At 38.0% G+C, this 21,140-nt stretch overlaps 1 protein-coding gene across 2 annotated transcripts; it reads right to left on the bottom strand.

The window, feature by feature from the left end:
* Positions 1-706: 706 nt before the first annotated feature.
* scarb2a (scavenger receptor class B, member 2a) lies at positions 707-20,531 on the bottom strand. Of its 2 annotated transcripts, XM_044112855.1 has the most exons (13): positions 19,994-20,531; positions 16,735-16,892; positions 15,592-15,739; positions 15,166-15,360; positions 14,495-14,586; positions 13,033-13,152; positions 12,020-12,198; positions 10,352-10,470; positions 9,387-9,460; positions 9,222-9,273; positions 8,987-9,139; positions 5,592-5,639; positions 707-4,022 (listed from the first exon to the last, which is right to left on the bottom strand). In XM_044112855.1, the coding sequence occupies exons 1-13, from the start codon at positions 20,114-20,116 to the stop codon at positions 3,891-3,893; spliced, it is 1,593 nt and encodes a 530-aa protein (XP_043968790.1). In that variant the 5' UTR covers positions 20,117-20,531; the 3' UTR covers positions 707-3,890. The 2 variants fall into 2 exon arrangements, with proteins under 2 accessions (XP_043968790.1, XP_043968791.1); XM_044112856.1 differs by lacking the exon at positions 5,592-5,639.
* Positions 20,532-21,140: the final 609 nt, after the last annotated feature.

Genomic DNA, 21,140 nt, shown 5'->3' with positions numbered 1-21,140 from the left:
GGTTTATTTATTCTCCAAATTAATTTTGTTTAGCCAAAACAGGAGATAATATGTGTGTTTTTGAGCTACAGTTTGTATGTGTAAGGATGCAGAAGTGAAACATAACTAAACTGCTGTCAATTTTTCTGTTGTCCTATTTATATTTCAAAATTAGTTTGAGAGGATTTACGGAAAACATTTATGCTAGTAGTACATATTACCGCGGAAAAATTTGAGGCTACAAACCTAAAGGTGCTTCAACTCAATATTAAAACCATAAAACTGAGTACTTACACGTATTTATATTTACAAATATACAAAAATGTCCGAAAAGTGAGCATTTTGAACTTTTATCTCACGGGCTATTTCATGTTAGCCAAGTTTTAATTTGACCCAGTCGCTAACGTTTGTCCGTGACGTATGTAATGCGCCAGTTCGACGTCATAAATCTTACCGGAAATTGCCTGTGCTGTAAACAGCCGTCCTGAACTGCGAACAGAGAAGTGTCGAGCAGAGCATAGGCGGCTGTTAATGTTAATTCATTATTTGGAAGCATGGCCAATACGATTTGAAATGCTTTTTCACTTTCTACTTGTAGTTTGTAAAACTACAAGCAGACTACAAATTCTAAAACAGCGCAGAAAATCAACGTCATAGTTCAGAGCTTCTTCTGATTGGCCAAGTTGAAATTTTACCAGAGGAATTCCAAAGGAGACAACAGGAACCATTAAACTTTGCACTTACTTGCAACTTTTATTTTTTTGCAAATACACTAGAAATGTTTACAAAAGCACTGTATAAACATTTGTGCAGTGTAAATTATCAAAACTAAAAATGAATATTACTTTGAAATCATTTTGCACCTAAAATGACAAAAAGGTGAGGGATTGTCATTATCAGCAGCAAAACAAGTTAGTATAAGTCAAAGGAAATGTCTGTTAGAATATCAAAACTGGGAGAGGTGGTCATTACAAATCAAAAGGTAAATCAGAGTAACAGAAGGATGGCACTAAATCAGCAAAGTAGGCTTCATTCATCTAAATGTTACACTTGGTCAAGATAATCAGCCTTCCAGTGGACCACTCCAGTTTGACGGAAATGTTAACCACTCAAGCACAGCACTGCGTCACTAACTGGTCCATCTTTTACACTTATGTTTTTTACATTTTCAGTACAAATAAAAAAAATTGAAATAATCAACAGTGAAATAAGTGGACAAAAGAAAGGGCTAAACAATGCTACAGACAGAAGAAAAGCAATACTACAACTTACAGAACCTCAAAAACTTAAATATTACTTGGCCCCTTTAAAGAAACAAAAAGAAATATTCACAATTTGTTTTATTTTTTCCTCACACAACTCCATATTGCTTTGTCTTACATAACACTGAGATTTTTGCTTCTCAAAGAGCACTGATTACTTATGTTCTGCACCAAGATTTTTATTTATTTATTTATTTTTTTTTAGAAAAAGAAAGCAATACCCATTTTTTTTTTCTTTTTAAATCCTTTGCCTTAGTGTAAAAAGGCACACACTCACATGTGTGTTCACACAACACTGTTGCAAATACTTCACATAATAAGTGGTGGCACAATTCTTTTTTTTTTTTCCCTCCTTGTCAAAGTTAGGCGGTGGCGGTTTAGTGGCACAGCAGTTATCACAGAGAGCAAACACAGCACCCAGAGTGGATCGATTAGGGTTATCTTTGGTCGAGCCGGACTCATGGGTCAGCGGAGTGGAGTGCGGATCGGGTCGGCGTGTTTGAACAGGATGACTCGGCTCCCTGGATTAAGGTTTTTCAGGGATATTAAGCAAGGTGAACAACTATGAACTGTGAGTTTGCAAAAGGTGGTCGTTGGCTGCATGCATGGAGCGAGTGGATCTAACTTGAAAACATCGGCTTTTGGCTCAGAGGTTAAATACATACTCATAAAACTGTTCGCTCAGCACAAATAAACTTAAGAAACTGTCTTTTTGGGGAAGTTTTTTTGGTGCACCTTTTGGAAAAAAAAATTCAGAACTAATCTGAATTTTAGTTGGAAATATAATAGATGATGCAAGTGTGGCTCAACCCCTTTAAAGACATTTAAACAGACTATAGTAGCTCCCAAGATGATACATATGATATGCTCAGAACCTCTTTGTTTAAATACATGAGTGATTTCAGTATGATAGATTTGGAAACAGTGATAACTAATCGCTAAGTTTAATAGATGGCAGCAAGCTTTGGGCTTTGTGCTCAGGTTGGCAACAGAAAAAAAAGCCTCCAGAAACCCAATGAGAGCACAAGGTGGTGAATACAAATACGAGTCCATAGGTCATGGCAATTTTAGCAGCAGTAACAAATACAAAAAAATATCAAAAAGAAGACACTCCAACAGGTGTCTGAAAGCAGATAGAGACAAACCTTTGAAATGTGCTGAACACAAATGGACCACTTGAATTGAAACAAACAGGACAAATAAAGCATTTCCAGGCAAAGTACAGAATTTTTTTTTCAGGTTGACAGTTTTATGGCCTTAAATCCGCTCCCTACCAGAGACTGCCGGAGGGAGATTTGACAAATGTGGCGGACACACAGAGAAGACGCAAGACAAACAGTGATTCAAGTGCTGTGTGCTGAGTTTGCCTGAACGCCTGCAGCTCCTTGGCGAACTGAGAGAGTGCACAGCGGCGAGCGGCACGCCGGGGTCTGAACACACACGGCACCTGACAGTGTCTCTGACAAATCAGCTGCAAATACAAAAACAAAAAGAAGAAGAAGATTCCCGCAATCCAAATTGTGCTTTTCATCTCTAATAAGTAGCAGTAAGGACGAGGAGAAGCTTTGACACCAGAGTAAAATTAGTGTCTCGGCAAGCCTGCGATTGCCAGCTGGATTTGGTCAGAGGTATCTCAGTTAGTTCCCCTTTAAACATGTACAGTAGAAGTGTTTCCAGCTTATGTGAATACTCTGAACCCTGGTAAGGCAGAAACAGGTTCAAGTCTCCCTTGTAAGTTAAGTTGGTGTTTAATTCCTTTTTTTTTTTTTTTTTTTGATAATTTGTGAATATTTTTATGAATTTTAAAGCGAAGATGCCCCAAATCAGGAACTTTCACTCTAAATAGTGTTTTAAGGAAAGAAAACATGGGGAAAAGAAAAGGGTCAAACTCGCGAGTTTTTCAGGTTTCATACTAAAGTGTGCCTGCATTAGGAAAAACCAGAAGTCCATTTAAATATAAAGGTGCACACACAGATTCACTGACTCATACTGGAAGTGCAATGTGAACAACCTGCAGGTGCTCTAACTCGTCTTGGAAAAAAAGGCTCAGTTTTTTTTTTTTTATGCTTTCCTTACAAAATATACTAAGTTTATGTTTGCTTGCAAATCCGCTAACTCATCTGATCCCGGGAGGTTTTCCAGGTTTGTAAGGGATTTTTAATCTGAAGGCTCAAAGTTTTCTCCTCTCACAGCACTGACAGAAAACGACTGTAACAGCACCCGTTGTTGTTCGAGTTAAAGCGAAACACTGAGTTTCACCAGCGGCGTCTGCCCAGAGGATCATGCATTCGTGTGCAACAGGGACGACTACGCAAAGTTTTTAATTTTCCCTTAGTAGAATTATGGAAAAAGCAATTTTTTTTATTATATTCCTGGTGGAACCCAACCATTTCCCAGTTTGAAAAGTCCCTCTGTGTTCAGGGTCTGCCAGAACGGAGGTGTTTACGCACGGCGGGGGAGGGGTTGCGTTGTGTTGCAGTCCTGCAGGCAGGAAGATAGACGGCCAGAAGAGTGCTCAGGAAGAGGATCAATGTCTTTGTAGGCTAAATGATCTCCGGGGTTTGTGTCACACCGTGTCCTCCCCCACCCACACCAATGAAACAACCCACAGCCCTCTGGATCTCCACGCTTGGGGAGAGGAATCCTCAATCAACACTTCTGGGCCTCCACCGGCGACATGGCGATGTAGGAGCCGTTCTTCATCGGCTGGTTGGCCGGCTTTTCTGACGAGTCGTCTGGCTTGTCGCTGACTTGTGTGTACGCAGTGTCGTCTTTCGCCGTCTGAGCAGGAAGAGTAAAGTCAGTGCAAAATAATAAATATAGTTGCCTTAATGTCCAGCTCTATTTTAAACATCAACATCAAAATGGAATCAAATGCTTTGATCTGAAATGTTTTACGGTAAAGTAAAAAAAAAAAACAAATCAAGTAAAATAGGAAAAAATTACAATGAAGGTGAGATACCAACAAATGTTTTGATGCATGAACACAATTAGAAATGAAAATCTGCAATCAGAGATGCACCGAAAGAATGGCTGACAACTGGAATCAGTTAAAGGTGACCGACTGAACAGGTTCGGAATAGGTCTATACAAAACATGTTCATCACATTATTTGTACAAAATCATAATCCATAATGAGATTTTAGTCAGGTCAGTTTTGTCTATTTTGAGCTCCTTTCGTAACTAGCTGTTTTAGGGCATCTTATTACTTTAAATCCAAACAAGCTGCTGGCCACACCCCCCACTCTACATTCACCCACACACATGAAAATGGCTGCAAACAGATGCACAATTATAAAATCGTGCATCTATGAAAAGCAGAAGTGGAGCGGTCTTCACAATCAACAAGAATGCAGCAAGGATGGTAAGTCAACAACACAACACTTTTTCCAGCAGCCATTGTACAGCAAATACTACAGTAAAACCAGCTGACCAAATGTACTGGAGCTCAGCTTGGGTTGATAGGTAGGGTCTTCACTGGAGTTGCTAGGTAACAGGGAGTGCCTGCTGATTTGTGACATTACATTCGGAAGGTTTTTGAAAAGATGGGGGGTTTTTTAAACACTTTGGCTGTTTTAAGCAGTAGAGACCTGAATGGAAGTATAAAAATGTGCAAAAAGTGAATTTAGTGTAACAGGCCAAGCTCTAGCTTGGCTCTGATTGGTGAACTAAGAAAAATCCAATATCGTTCCTGTCAGTGAAAGCACCATGCCTGAGCACTACCATGTGTGTTCGCGGTCACCGAGGGAAAAGACTGAGTTAGCCGTTTTCAGTGCGAGTGATGACAGCCATTTAAAAAGAAGCCATATTTTTTACATGTCAAGACATGTTACTGGTTTATTCAGGCTGCGAGAAAAACGAGAGAGAGCAAGACTTTCAGCAGACAACAGGAAGGCTTAGCAGAGAAACAGCAAGGTTGCTTTATTTTATCCGTTAAAGTGTTCAACCTCAGGCAGTCGTGGAATATGATGGGTTTGGAAATGTTGGCAGGTCTTTGTAAACCTCAATATCATAGTAATACTAGCCATGCTAATCGCTAATATATGATGATAAAGCAGTTTTAATGCATTTACTGTATTTATGACAAAAATAATTAGTTTATCAATAAATGCACATTTTTGTAAAGCTGGGAAAATACTCTGAGTAATTCGTTACTTTTAATTATTTAAAGTTCCCCTATCTTATCTTATATTTTAGGATTTGGGTAAAATCTGCATCAGAAGGTCAGAGCTTTTCCAAAACAATCAAACCAAAAAACAGCCACAAAATTCTTATCAGTGCATCCCTTTCAGAAAAGCCACACAAATGTTAAAAAATGAGAATAAAAACAAAGGGAAACTGAAGACTTACAGTGAAAGAATGAAAAGCCTCGGTAAAATCTATTCGTTTAACTTCATTCTAAAAACAGAAAGGACAAAAATAACGGGGGTTAAACAGAAAACTTAAATCAGAACATGGTTAATAAATCATTGCAATTCAGCATTTCTTAAGAGAAAATACCCCAAAAATCCATGATTTAGGGAATAAACCAAGCTGCTTAGCATAGCAGCGCATGCAGCAAGATGAGAAAAAACAAATCCATCCTGGTAAAGAAACTCAGCTGATAAATATTTTGTTTTAACTTTAACCTGGTTGTTTCTAGAGTTGAAGCTAAGCTAGGAAAGGCTGATGAATCAGTCGACGTCGTTTCAGTTTTATAAGGTCATACTGGGTGAAAATGACCAAAACTCCCTCTGTGAAAATAAATCGTCTTCATCTTAAACTGCAGCCCAAGCAGGGCTTGGTGTTCATCAGGGTCGTTGTGTGTCCTGGTAGACATTCCTCAAACAAGCCAGGTAAATTCTAGCCTTTGTCTTTTTTAAGTCGATCATTTTATAATAAAAGTTATTTTACAGTTTAATGTAAGATGCCTGCAAATTTCTGATAATCAAATTATAACATAAAAAAAGAGAAAATCTCTTTTCCCTTTTTCTAATAATACTTTAGTGTGAAGGGCTTCTAATAACATATGAACAGATTAATAAAATATTTTTAAATCCTGTTTTTCTTCATTTTCCTTTCAAAAACATTTTATTAGAAGGCATGTGGTGACTTGTGACTTTACCAACTTGCACAACCTTCCAGCGAGTCACGTCACTAAACACCAGATTGTGAAATAAATCTAAAAAAAAAAAAAAAAAAAAAAAAAAAAGAAGGAATTGTTTTTCTTTTGTGGTGATTCATCCTTTCATTTCTCAGCCCTTTGCTTTAAACTTTGTGATGACACAATGATAAACTAAGTTACTGCAGGTAAAACAGGACAGCAGTGGATGCCACTGCAGACAACAACTCTCATGAAGACACTGAATGGTTGAAATCCAGTGGTCAGTACACTGCAAAAACACAAAATCTTACCAAGGATTTTTGGTCTTTAGTTAGTTAATATCTTAGTACACTTGAAATAAAACTTAGAAGTACATTTTCAGCAAGTTACATGATGTTATATCAACATTAATTCCTTAAACTGGAAGATTTTTTCACTTGTAAGACATTTTTCCTATATTCTGAGTGAAATAACCTGCCAGAAGAACAAGCATTTTTTTTAATTAATATTTAGGATTGTTTTACTTAAAACAAGTTTGTATAACTTGTAAAAAGTTACTTGTAAGTTAGTTTTGTTTATTTCAGGTGTACTAAGATATTTGCACTTGAAACCAGACCCAAAATACTTTTTTTATTAGCAATACTAATTTGTTTATACAGTGTACTGGTTTCACTGCGTAAAATATCTTTTTAATACTTTGTCCATATTCTGCCTGACAACATTTTAATGGTCCTCTGTTTTTAATCACATTGGGTCCATTTTTATGAGAGCAGGAAGCTCAGTAAATGACCTAAACCAGCCTGGAAGCACCAAGCATCCGAGAAGCATATAGACGAGAAGAAAGCAGCACTTCCAAATTCTTCTTTTCTTATCTGAACTAAAGTGATCTCGGACTCTGTTGAGGCTTCAGTTCAAAACCACGTATCAGTCAGTGCTGGAGATAACAGATAATAATCCTGAGGTTACTCTGGGTTGTTAACCTACAGCTGTGCAGACTCAAAGGGAACCGAGATGTTTTTCTTCCTGAATTTGTCAAAAAGTGCATTCACTGCCAGACAACTTTAAGAATATAAAAGCACCAAGAAGCTCTGCAAAAACACAAGACTTTACCAAGTATTTTGGTTTCTTGAGGAAATATCTTAATACACCTGAAAAAAAAAGACAAAACTAACTTATGAGTAACTTTTCAGCAACATATACGAGCTTGTTTTAAGTCAATAGTTGCTTAAAATACTTAATTACTTTTACTTGTATTATGGTAAAAACGTCTGAACTGGAAAATGAGACAATGTAACCAAATCTCACACAGGACATCAGAGTTAATTACTTTTATCAATTTAAAAAGTATTTAAAAAACATGAAGTTATTTATTTATTAAAAACTTTTATAATCTAATGTCAGCAAAACCGCTATTCCTAAAGACTTGAGTAGGCCATTAAATCTGGTAAAAATGTTTTGTAATAAGTTAAATAATCTGTCGGAGGGATCAGTACTTCTTTCATTAATATCAAGGATTTATTCATATTAAATAAGATCCTATATCTTGCTCAAAAGTTACTTGTAAGTTAATTTTGTCCTATTTCAAGTATACCAAGGTATTTGCACTAGAAATTAGCCAAAAAACATTTGGTAAGATTTTGTGGTTTTGCATTGTGTGATGTTTTACTCCTGGAAGAGTGTGAGCACATTCAGGACTGATCCTGCGACAAAAAGAAACGACTTCCATCTGATGTCCTGTGCAAGTCTGACGGGAAAGATCAGACTTTTACTGATGATCTATTTTGGTCTTTTGCTTGTGTCAGATCTCAATGAACCGAGACCTGAAAAAGATATTCGCACCTGGTCTGATGAAGGCTAGGTTCATATAACAAAAAAAACTTAGTAAAATTTTGTGTTTTTGCAGTGACCTCCATTGGATCTAGAATGCTGAAAAGAGATCAAGGTGGCTTTACTGCCTCCAAATCATGCGGTGAGTTAGTGAACGTGTGCAGCTTCTCAGCACAGTTGGTGCAGAAATATGCAAAAAATACAAAGTTGCATGTATTTATCAGGTGGAGGCTGTATTAGGGCCATTGCAGATAAGAGGAAACTTCTGCCAAAAAAAATTTTTTCAAAACATTTTGAAAATAAACCAAAAATAAAATTGAAAATACAAGTTTGAAAAGTTTAAACTCTGCTAGAAAAAACTCTAAATGTCTGAGATTCAAATGTCTAAAATCTTCAAAAAATTTTGGAGATTAAATTTAATTAAAAATAAAGAAAACTTCCAAAAGTTAAAGTTTTTGTTCTTTTAAACTCAGAAATTTGCTGTTTTTTCCCCCAGAAAATGTCTGAGATTAATCTAAAAGATTCAGTTTTTTTTTTTTATAGAGTAAATTTTGAACTTTTCAAACAAAAATTTTGGTTTAAAAAACAAAAAACAAAACAACAACCACCAAAAATCTGAAATTTTTGAAAATCAAAATTTTGTTAATATCTTAGAAATTTCCTAAAGGTTTGCTAGGATATTTCTGAACTCAATCTAAACAGCTACAATAAAAAAAATAAATAAATTTTTTAATCTGCAATGGCCCCAATATGCCGTGGTAGTTTCGCACTGTGAGTTAATATAAGCAGAAAGCTAAATAGCAGTGAAAAGCAGAACAAAGTTTCTGTTTCTTACCTTCTTCTGACGGTTCCTGCAGAATAACACAACAAGCACCAGCAGCAGAATGATCCCCAAACCCACGATGAGCAGCGGGAAGTTTGAGACCAGAGTGACGATGAGGAGCAGCGTCCTCATCTGAGACGCAGAGTCATCATCGATGGTTGCCGTCTACATTTGGAGAGAAAGAAGGTTGATTTGTGGTTCAGGCGACGTCACCAGAACATCTGTGGTTCGTTTCTGAGAGTCTCACCTCGTTGACAAACATGATGGGGAAAATTGTCTCGTTGATGAACTTCGTTTTACTGAAAACGCAGAGAGACGGAGGTTAGGAGGAACATCTGGATCCACATGCTGCCTCAATGTTGACAGAGTGTTGCAACAGCAAAGTAGGTCAGAGTTGAACAGCGAGACTTACGGGAAGCCCGGGACTCTCTTCAGGATGATGTTGAGCTGAGCTCTCTTACAGGCGCGGATGGGAACACCAGTAGTCTGCAAGAGAGCCGACAAGCAGTTCTCTTTACGTTCTGATCATTTCTACAGAAAGGAAGGAAACTGCCACCAAAAAACATCAACATTGTGCTAATGATTAATTCAAACGGTATGATTTGAGGATTGGAAATCTGGCAAAATGTCTGAGCGTATCGGAGGCATAAACTGTCTAGGATGGTGGTGGCAGCTTCATGATATGGGACTGCTAAGTCTGTTGGTTTATGTTTGCAGCATACTCCTGGCTATGATGAACAGAGAATAAAATCTCATTTATTTTCATACCAATTGATGTTTTTCTTGATTACAAATGACAGAAAATATTTTTAAAAAGTGGCGTTTTTTTAAATCGTCAGGCCTTGCCCAAGAGAAAATTAAATTACAAGAAAATAGTCACGATATTAACAGATTAAAGACGCGATTTTACCCGAAGTAAAGTTGTTTTAATGAGGGAAAAGAGCTTGGGCAAAATTTTTATTTGTTGGAGATTTAATAAAATTACTGCTTCACTCTCTTCATATTACGATTTTATTCTGGTTACACTGACTTATTCTCGTTATTAAAATAATAATATTTTATCGCAGAGTTTGCTTGAATTCAAAATAAAAATAAATAGAAGCTGTAAAATATGCTTGTCTAACAAGATGGCCGCCTTGGCTATGCTGACATCACTCTGAACTATGAAACCCTAAAAGTTAATTGCTGAATAAAAAAAAAAGAAGAAAAAAATCACTTAAATCTTCAAAAACTAAAAATTCAAGATGAATGTATGCAAATGCAAACAATTTTACATATGTGTGTATTTGTGCTTTCATTACATTACATGTTGATCAAGTCAAAGTAAAAAGATGATGACTCAAAAATCACAGTGGAGGTTTTAACTGCTTGCCGTACCGGCTGTAAGTCCAGGTACGTCTCGTGTTCCTCCTTGTTGGGGTTCAGCCCGTCGACGGCGTTGATGTACGCCGGGTCGGCCTGGTAGAAGTGAGGGAAGGACACGACGATGGGAGCACCTGGAAAGAAATGAGACAAGTTGTTGGTGAGGCACGAGAGATTTTTCACATCATAAACAAACGCTGATAGCTGAAGATGGAGTGTTCATAAAAGCTCATTTAAATAAGGAGGATTTTATTACAAGCTCTTATAGTGACTACTTAAATTTTCCTACTTTACAGTAAAATCAATTCAACCTCAAGAAGAAAGAGCCATTGGGTGCAATGAGGAACAGCTGCAGGTAATGCATTAACATTTAGCACTGAGCGAGAAACACGAGACACAAACGCAGGAAACCAACAAATCCTCAGGATTTTGCATAAAGAATTGAAGCTGATTTGTTCATGGAAATGTGGCTCAGCTTATTTTAATAATTCATCTTAAGGTTTTATTACCTAAGCAAAGAAGTTCAAAAAGACTCAGCAGTTTAAGTACAGAAAGTCTATAAAACAAATTGAAAACAAGCGTTTAAGTGTTTAAGCCTCAACCGAAAGACTCAAAAAGATTTGTTATTGGGCGTTGAGTAAATATTAAAAAGAAACAGCAGAATGTGATTCAAGTTCTCAGTGAGTCATGCTGCTGTTTGTAATCTAAAATGCTTGATTTGCCCATAAAACTGCACTTTCTGTAGCTTCTGAAAATATGAATGGAACATACCAACACTATTATTAATTACCTATTTTCTCTGTTTGTTAGTAGCAACCTTTCTAAGGTTGAAATGCGAATTTAAAACAAGTTACACCAGAATAAAAGTTTTATAGTGCTGTAATTTCTACCCTACCTTACTTTTTTTTACATTTTGCTTTTTTTCCTCCCAATTAAGGAAGAAAAACTCCTCCCACTCTGCTTTGTCGTCACTTCTACCAACTGATCTCCCAGCTCACTGTAAAGGAACGCACCCACTATAATATGTTACAGGTCATTTTCCTACTACTTTACTGCTTCAACACACCTGGATGGAATGAATGGTTCACTACCACGCCTCCACAAAACGCACATCTATAAAGTTACCAGTCACCAACATTTTCTCACTTTTGTCTGAAGTTTTGAGTTTTGTCAAAAATGCAAAATGTCAATATTTTTTGTACAGTTTTGGCTTCAAATCTGCTCTGATTATGTTATTTTCTTAAAAAAAAAAAAAAAAAGGATTTTTTGATCCGTATACTCCAGTTAATTACCAAATTAGTTGACGATTATTTCAATATTCGATTCATTGCGATTAATCGTTTAAGCCCTATACGCAAGAGTAAAAATAAGCTGCAGGCATAATCAACAAGGTCAAAGAGTCACAGCAGAGATTGTCTTTATTACAGCAATCCTACCGCACTTAATCAGTGCCATAAAACCTCTGCAAAGTCAGCAGAGTTAATCATTGAACCATTGTTGAGTCAAATCTGATGAGCTCAAACACCGGGCATGTCGGCGACCAGGCGGAGGAAAAGGTCGTCAACCGAAAGAGTGGACGTTTTGGAAGGGAGTGGAGTAGGAAACTGTGTCATGGGGTTGGTTGTGATTAAAGGGTAGTGACGATAACTGGGTCACGGTGTGAGGTTACTGGTTGGGTCATACCTTCTCGACAAACGCTGACTTTCAGCACCCCGGTGCCAAGGCACTCTCCCGCCGGCACACAGAAACCGGCGTTGGTGGGATTTTCCTTGGGGTTCATGAGGACGTCGTTGGGGGGGGCGAAGCGGTACGCCTGGATTCCCTTCACCTCCACGTCCTCCACGTACGCCAGGTGAATGGACCTGAGGAACGACAGCGACAGCAGCGTTGTAAGAACAACTGAGCTGCTTTATCCCCAAGTGTTCTGGAACTTTGCTATGGTTGCTAGGTAACGGGCAGAGCTCTGCTGGGGTTGCTAGGTAATGGGCCTGAATTCATTGCGGTTGCTAAGGGAGGCCCTTGCGATGTTACATTCAGAAAGTTTTTGAAACTACAAATTTTCCGGACACATAAAACATTAATTTTGCCAGAAAACAGCTGGGAGGTTGTTTTAAATAATCGGGTTGTTTTTAGAAGCGGTAGAAAACCAAATGGAAGTACAAAAAATTTTACCAAATGTGAATTTTGCATAATACATCCCCTTTAAAAACAAACACTCCAATTTTTTCGTACCACATTTGAATTTTCTTTTACAGAAAATATTTTCAAAAAGTGACTTTTATTTCAATTATGCCTTCTGTGAGTTGTACGATGATAAGAATATAGTCAACTAAATAAATAATAGCTGTAAAACAGGCTTTTTACCAAGATGGCCGCCCTGGGCCATCACTGTGGAAGATTTTCCAAAAATAAATTCTTCAAAAACCAAAAATTCATCTAATCGCTAAAATCAATTTATTGCCCAGCTCTGCTAAAATTAGAGCTACACTCTGCAGAATGATTGTTTACTGAATAATAAACCCTGATATCTCTTTCCTGCCACTCTTATCATTAGTTGTAACAGCACATGTACTTATCAGTAAGTAAATGACTTCGCTGGCATTTCCTTCCACACCATAAACCTGAGCGGAAACCTTCAATCTCCCGTCTGCCGCCACGCTTTGACTGTAAACAAATGAGCAGAAAAACGTGCATACCGGCAGAGGTCAGCGGCGAAGATGTACAGCAGCTCGTTCCTGTCGATGAGCGGGTGGAAGACGGCGCCGTCTGTGCCGTTGATCATGTTGCTCTGATTGGAGGACCACCATGACATTTTCCTGCAGGAGAGGGAAACGAAGCAAGAAAACTTTAAACAAGCTTAAGACATCTGCTTTGTTTACACATTTAATTAGGACTGTTATGTTTATGTTGGAGAGAGATCACAATTTTAATTAAAGTGACTGTCTGCTGTAGAAATTACTATTCAGGTTATACAGATTATCTGTAGACTTAAAACAAACTTTTAATCTCTGAAATTTCATGGAGATCTATGAAAACATTATTTTATGACCTTTAAAATCATTTCCTCTTTGTATTTAACAGTTATTTACACCCAAATCAATGACTTTCTTTACTGAAAGTGGAGGTAGGAGGCGGTGCGTCACCAATAATCTTCCTGTGTGAAAAGTTCTGAGAATGGAACATGCCAAATATTTCTGCCTAATCAAAAAGTGGTTTTAAAAATCTCTAAAATTATGTTTTCTTAGGCTGTCAATATATTTTTGGTTACTATACAGATTAACTTTGATACCGAACAGCTACTTTGACTAGGAATGTTTCATAGAATCCATTCTCAGTACACGTTTCACTCAGGTTTCTCATTGGTGGCGCACCTTCTTCGATCTTATTTTCCAGAATATATATTGCCGTATGACAGGCGTGGGCAATCCTGGTCCTCGAGGGCCAGTGTCCTGCAACTCTCAGATGTCTCCCTGGTCCAACACGCCTGAATCCAATAACTGAATCACCTCCCAGGTGCAGTCAGGTTCTCCAGAGTCCTGCTAATGACCTCATTATTTGACTCAGGTGTGTAGAAGTAGAGACACATCTAAAAGTTGCAGGAGACCGGCCCTGGAGGCCTGGAGTTGCCCACCTGTGGTATAAAACATACTAAACGTAAAATATTAACTACTCTGACAGAACCAAACCTAAATGTTCTGAACTACACCTTAAAGATACGAAGAAACAATTAATGATTAACTTCATCCTGAAATACCCACAATATATTAATATACTTCCAAACTGAAAAGAAGCCTATTAACAAAATAAATCTTAGAGTTTTTCCCCATTTTTTCTGATTGTCTAATTATAACCCCATTCAAAAAATTCAATTGTAATCTTACAAGACACGGATAAAATCAGATAAATGGAGTCAACTGGATTTTGCTTGTTCATACTGACTGAGTTAAAACTACACTTTCACCCACATTTGGGTCTCCAAACATTCAAATTTTGCAATCCTTTTAAGCCTAAAAGCCAAAGAGCAAAGGTTCTCGCCTCTGTGCATTTTGAAACAAAGCAAACATGGATATCAGGAACGACAGGACGTTTTAGGAACATGCTGACCGAGGAGTTTCATATCATTCAGACCAAAAATCCTGGCTCAACATGAAAGTTTACCTCAGGCCATTCCAGGTGTCAATCTTTCCGTAATCCAAGTAGTTCTCCTCACCGGTGTGAAACACAAACTCTCCTTCATGAGTGCCGTTTTTCTGTGGAGAATCAGGAGGAAACAGTGTTCAGACATGTTATGGTGTGGAACGACAGAGCAGGAAGCAGTGGAAGTGCATCTGTCGAAATTTGCATTAACGACCAGTGACAAAACTCTGTAAGGAGGGGAAAAAAAACAAAAACATACTCCTTTGTATTTCCACTGACAGGTCTTTTAATGCAGAAACAACACATGCTTTTACAAGAGCAGCGCTAATGTTTACGGCTATAAATTCTAATAATGTCATTGTGTTTACAATGTTCATTTTCCTGTTCGAACTGAAACATAACAGAAAACCGAACACGGTCATTTCCGTTCATGTTCCGATCAATTAGCGAAGCTCCGTCTGCGTAACCCTTTAGAATCATGTGCTTGATTACGTTACCGCTTGGGACAAACTGCAGACGCTGCTCTGTCAATAGGAAGTACAAACTCTTCCATCAGCATCAGGGGACACATTTTCAAATGACATTACCACCAACTTCCCCCTTTTTTTGTCTTTTCAGTAACTGAGCAACTGCCAAGGGATACATTTACAAAAACAAAGCAAAAAAACAAAAACAAAAAAAAAAACCCTCACCTTCCACATCAGACCAAAGTATTCGTCCACTTCTGGCTTAAGTCTGTGGAGCTTTGAAAGGAGAGGGTCCTTGAAGCCCCACAGAATCTCATGGACGGTGCGGGTCATGAAAATTTCAACGCCCAGGGAAGTTATATACATGGACACCATGGGCCGCACATAAAAGCTGTAGGAGTTCATCTCGTTCATCACCGCCTTGAAAAGACAGAGAATGACGGAAAAATTTCACATTAACACATGAAAAGAGAAGCACGTCCCGTTTGGAATATTTTGTAGCTGTTATTTGCTTGACTTGGCCCAATGTACATTTATAGTTTTTATGCTTAAAACATAAAAAAATGTCACAATAAAACAAACATGGCGGTGAAGCGAGTTGGCGGAAAACAAATATCAGTCAAGGACAATAAAGCAGACTCTTTGTCTCACCACATATGGGATGTTGACTGTCCTGATAATGTCGACCTCGGGGTCACCAGCCGACTTCTCAGGAACAAAGACAAAGGATTTGGGGTTCAGGGCGTAAACCTTTGTGCCATTTTCCAAGAAAGTTACATTTTCCCTTGGCCGGTATTCTCTAGTGTGGATAGGGACATCCGTTAATCATTGTAGACAATACAACCACTTTGGCACTGAGTCACGTCCAGCTTAGCAGCGATTGGTGCCAGCTGGGAGAAAAGCCTTCATATGTTCTCAATTGTAAATTAAACAAGTTATTAACTAGGCCTGGAACAACTAATATGATTCATTATGATCCAGGTTCTTAAAATAATCATCAACTAATTTAGTAATCAATAAGTATAAAAACACACAAAAGGCCACTGAAAAAAACCCATCATATTTAGTCTAAACAATACAAAATATTCATACAACACCTTTGTCAATATGATTGTGTTTTAGACAGAAATGTTTATTTTCTTATTTTAAAAAATTAACTGGATTATTTGTTTTCAGACATTTTTAATATTGTATTAAACAAGGTTAAGTGGTTAAATAAAAAATCTGCAGAATGTGACAATTTTTTATCCAATTAATTAATCATCAGAATAATAATCATTAGTTGCAGCCCTATTATTAACAATCCATTGTAAAAGTGCTTTTATCCTTTATACTTCTTCACATTTTGCTGATTTTTATTGAGATTCTGTGACAAACTAACAAAACAATTTAAGGGAAAAAAACAAACAAAAAAAACATCTTTTTAATCAACATTTTAACAAATAAATAAAATGTGGAGTCAACCTGTGTTTAGCAGCCTTGAATTAATCACTTTTTACAACCACGTTCTGCTGAAATTACAAATGCAAGCAGATTACCAAATGCCACTAACAAATTTGTTAAATTTTTAACCTTTTTAGCAAAACAACCCAATTTCAGTCAAACTAGATGGAGAAAATTAGTTTTACATTCTTATTATTCTCACTCCTGCAAAGTGCTGTCTGAATAAGACTGCAATGAAGCAATTATTTGAAAAATTGGTGTCACTTCCTTTTTCTAACATTTCCTCTTGAGGATTGTTTTGTGAGAAAGAAAATTTTAAAAAAAGCATCTGTCATTGGCTGTGAAACGTACCTGTAAGTGTAGGGGCCGATCTGTTTAACAGACGCCTTCCCTCCTGCCAAAAACTCCTCAGGGTTGGTAACGTTGAAGAAGTAATACTCCATGTAAACTGGTGGGGGTGGGTTCTTCCATGACTCAAACACCTGACTCCTCTCTGTCAAAGTAATTTCCTGTCAAGAAAAAAAAAAAAAACATATTCAAACTAAGTAACATCACAATACCAAACAAATACTGCTGTAAGCTTTTGGTTTCATCATTGTCAAAGCTTTTCACCGTCTTCAGTGCCAGGCGAAGAACCTCAAAAACCAAAAAGGGAAGACGAGCAAAATCTGACAGTGAATCTGAACAAAAAGCAGCTACTAGTCCAACTTCAGCAAGCCTGGGCAAAATCCAGATTTGCAGAGGCACGACCGTATTTGGAGCATCAGCCATTCAAAACTACGTGCGGAAAGTCATAAAACGCCCCCACAAAGTTAAGGCGTACATCCCTCCAGGCGATTTCAAACATGTTTAGGTTTTAATCAGGTGGAAAAAGTGAGAAAGAACCGGGCGATACAGTAATGTTTAATTTGAGCACTCAGCTGTGAAGCAGCATGTTCGCTCAAGGTGTCTGCTGACTGGAAAAGTAAATCAGCATCTGAGAGAAGAGAAGTGCTCTGCTTCCTTTTCATTCCCTCCGAGGGGTGCACTTCACAGAAGCCGCATATATTTTTTTCTGTGGTCTTTCACAGCCGAATACAGTTGCAGAAATATAGCATAAGGGGTGTCTAAAGCTTCCTGTTTGGGCAACAACTTCCACCATTTAAGATGCTCTAATGGATGTGGGGGGGGTTTATTGCCCCCTTCGTTGCAAAGTTCTTCACTGGCTTGTTTTTGAAAATGAACAAACAATTTAATTTAAATAAAAACATAAAAGTTTTGATAGCAGAAATATCAAAATATCTTTGTATCCTAACAAAACTCCTCAAATTAAAGGTGCACCAATAATCAGAGACTGTTTGGCCAACTTTCCATTGATCAACTCTGATTGGAAACATGCTATAATAAAATAAATACTCCCAACATTTTCATTCTTTTAATACTATTATGTTTGATAATCTAACAATTCCTTAATTTTTTGCTACTATTCAATCTCTTCCATCGTGTCAAAAAAATGAAATAAAATAAAATTAAATCTCCAATGATCGATCTGTGCCTCTCTACCGAAACTCAGATTTAAGAAAAAGCAGAAAAATACTGAACTACATCTTGGTTTAGGACGTTTTCAAACGTTTGAACAAGCGATTTTTAGCTTAGAATCAGCTCTTTAAAGGGAACTAGAGGTATTTAAGGAGCCGCACTCTCTGGGGTCTTGATGACTCTGCTTCTTAATTAAAAAGCTGACATGAAACCAGATAACGACAGAAGAAAAAGGTGTGACCATCTGCTGAGTAAGAACAAATTACTACATTTTGTTCCTTTTTCTCAAAAGTAAGAAGCAGCAGCTTTAGAAAAGGCCTGCCTGCCAACTGGCTGCTTCCCTGCAGGCGGCCTGAACGTGTGACTCCAGCCTGCATGAATGGTTGTGTTTGTCAACCTTGGATAAAGTTCTTTCAAAGGGCTACGGGCGAAGGTAAAAGAACAGCAATTTATCAGGGAAAATCCTTCCTCTGTCATAAACAAGAACATGTAGCCGTGTTTCCAGTGGACTGAAGGAGAAACGGTTTAATTAGGTTGAAAGTTGAAAAAGACTTCATGACCTTGCTCTCCAAGGCTTCTCAACACCTCAGTGAAAAGGAGTGGCATGAATGGGTGTTTCTTTTTTTTCCTTCCTCTTCTTAGCTTTGTCAGTTGAGCTGAACATTCATTTAAGCAGGATAAACAACAAGGAATTAGGTGACGTCTTTGTGGTAAAAATGATGCCCTCGGGGATGAGAAAGGTGACAAATTCCTGTCACAGCTTTGCTGTACTTTTACGTAAAACCACATTCGGCCTCAGATTAGATGGGTTTTTGGAGTCCCTTCAACACGTCTGGGGCAAGTCTGATTTATTTGGCAAAAGAGGATTAGCTGCGCTGTCATTTCTTGTAACCACCAGCTGCATCAGAGTTAGATCCCCTGTTGATAAACTTTTCTCTTAATTTGGGTCCCACTGAGATGCTGCTGTCCTGATTTGGACCTAAATTTAACCCTGATGTGTCTGAGGCGCAGCATCCAAGTTTCTGAAGCAGCAGCAGGAACTTCAACACTTTGATGCATGCTGAACAGAGGAGTGTGAGGTATTTTAAAGGGTCTGCAGCTGCTACTAACCCCACCCAATCAAGCTACAAATCCATCAGAATCATTCAGTTCTTACTTATAAAACAGCAAAAAGGAAAAAACAAGACGTTCTGCACTTCTAGACGTAGAAAAACATGTCCTATACAAAAGCAGAGGATGCCATTTTCTAATTTCACACTGTTTTTTTTTTTTCCTGTGAAGACTTTGATTTAATGATTGCAGATTTGGACTGCGTCCTGGTAAATACCCACTGCAAAGAGAAAAAAAGAGCGAGAGAGTTGGTACTCCAGATTTGGCTGCCTACTCTCCCAATCTCCCTTCCCCCAAAGCTGCACACCTTCTCCCCTATATTTACCAAGACTTTTACTACTGCCTCCTGTAATCACTGAACTCAATTAGATGAAGACTTCATCCTCACCAGGGGCGCAGCCAATTACATTATAAGCTTTTCAATGGATAAACAGCTGTTAAATACAGAAATACTAGAAATTATTTTCTCCCATTTTGGTGCCCCTATGCATCAAATATAGTGAATTCCCACTTTTTTGCGCCACTCATCCTCAGAAATGTTTCATAAATGCCCTCCGAGGAATATCATACAACTTACACATCAAGTTCCAGTCAACAAAAAGCAGAGGTAAGCTTGATTGAATCAAGTGTTGGCATCAGGTGTTAAATATCCTCTCATTATTCCCCTTCAGCGTGGGGAGTTGTAGGGGATTCCAGCCACAATTTTAAAACAGAAACCATTCCTTTAACAGCTGTGCGGCTTTTTGAATCCAAAATGATTTTTTTCCCCATTCCCGCTACGATGGAGACGAACAATCACCAACAAAACCATCACTAATCAGCCAAATCCAGGGGATAATCATACCCTGGACGAGGCTGCTTGTTCATCCGTGACACTGAATGCAGCAATGATCTGTCACTGCAGACCGCAACATTTAAAGCACATTTAAAGAGAGACATACATGGGGAAAATAAAAATGACATGTTCACGGTGACTGCTCACCTTTTTTAGCCGGCTGTTTATCATCGTTTGGAAGACTTGAGCGACGACCAGGGCGATCCCCACGATCAGGAGGTGAGCGCAGACGATGCCGGTGGCGTAAATCGCACAGGATCTCCGAGTCATTATGCCGGTGTGTGGGAGGGGGCGAGGAACTTCACTGAAGTCGACAAAAACTTCCAAAAATATATATGTAAATTTATATATTTGAAGAAGCACAGGTTGAGGAGATGTAGGACCGTAAAAGGGTCGGGTCCGCCGTCTCCAGAGCAGCAGCTGCGAGTTTAAACTTCACTCTTCACCGGGGATGGCGGTGGCGTGCGGTCCTCCCGGTGAGGCTGGGGATTTTTAAATTGATGGCACTTCTTTTCTACAAATAATAATTTAAAAAAAAATAATAACACAATTTAAACCCCTGGAGAGGAAGAGGAGGACCAAGCTGCTCGGAGACGGAGGTGAAATGAAATAGCGGCTCTGTGCTCATGGGGATGTAGAAAAACGGCAGCCCACCTCCTCCCCTTCCTCTACGCAGTAGGAAGCCAGTGAGACGACAGCACAGATGTAGAATACTAGACGCTACGCGAGGGTCCAATCCGGACGTGAGGGGCGGACATTTTGAGAGGGGCACAGGCCCTCAAAAAATTGTAAAACTTTACCAAGCATAGGCTCGGTAAAGTGGTACAATTGGATTGACTGCATTGTATTTTTTTTTTATTATTGTTTTGTTTGTCAGAATTTAAACAAGTTTATAGAAGTCTGAAAAATACTCATCTAACTTCTTAACATGATAATCCGAAACAACAGAAAAACAAAACTAATTTGTGTGCATTTTTCTAAATAAATCAGGTGCAAAGTATTATATTTTTAGAAAAAATCAAAACAAAATAATGAGAAACTACAACAAAAAAATAAAATAACTAAAACTAAACTTAACATCCTCAGGTGAGTGATGTAATAATCACAAGAAGAAGAAGAAATACTTTGTTTCATGTTGATTAATGTTGCTACATTTGAATAACAAATAGCTTATGTTGGTATATTTTTAGAGGTAAAAATTTAATAATAATAACAACAATATCACAATTAATTTATTATAAGTTTCAGGGTTTTTTTTATTCAGAATATTAAGCTTGAAATCTTATCAAAACCC

The sequence above is a fragment of the Gambusia affinis genome, linkage group LG03, assembly GCF_019740435.1.
Source record: "Gambusia affinis linkage group LG03, SWU_Gaff_1.0, whole genome shotgun sequence".
In the NCBI taxonomy this organism is placed as follows: domain Eukaryota; kingdom Metazoa; phylum Chordata; class Actinopteri; order Cyprinodontiformes; family Poeciliidae; genus Gambusia; species Gambusia affinis.
This window is presented reverse-complemented; position numbering and strand designations above follow the sequence as displayed.

Coding starts and splice junctions, on each gene's coding strand:
- scarb2a (XM_044112855.1), bottom strand. CDS start 20,116: ATGACTCGGAGATCCTGTGCGATTTACGCCACCGGCATCGTCTGCGCT. Junction 14,587..15,165: donor ACTTTGGTCTGATGTGGAAG/GTGAGGGTTTTT, acceptor GATTCTCCACAG/AAAAACGGCACTCATGAAGG. Junction 9,274..9,386: donor AAGAGAGTCCCGGGCTTCCC/GTAAGTCTCGCT, acceptor CTGCGTTTTCAG/TAAAACGAAGTTCATCAACG.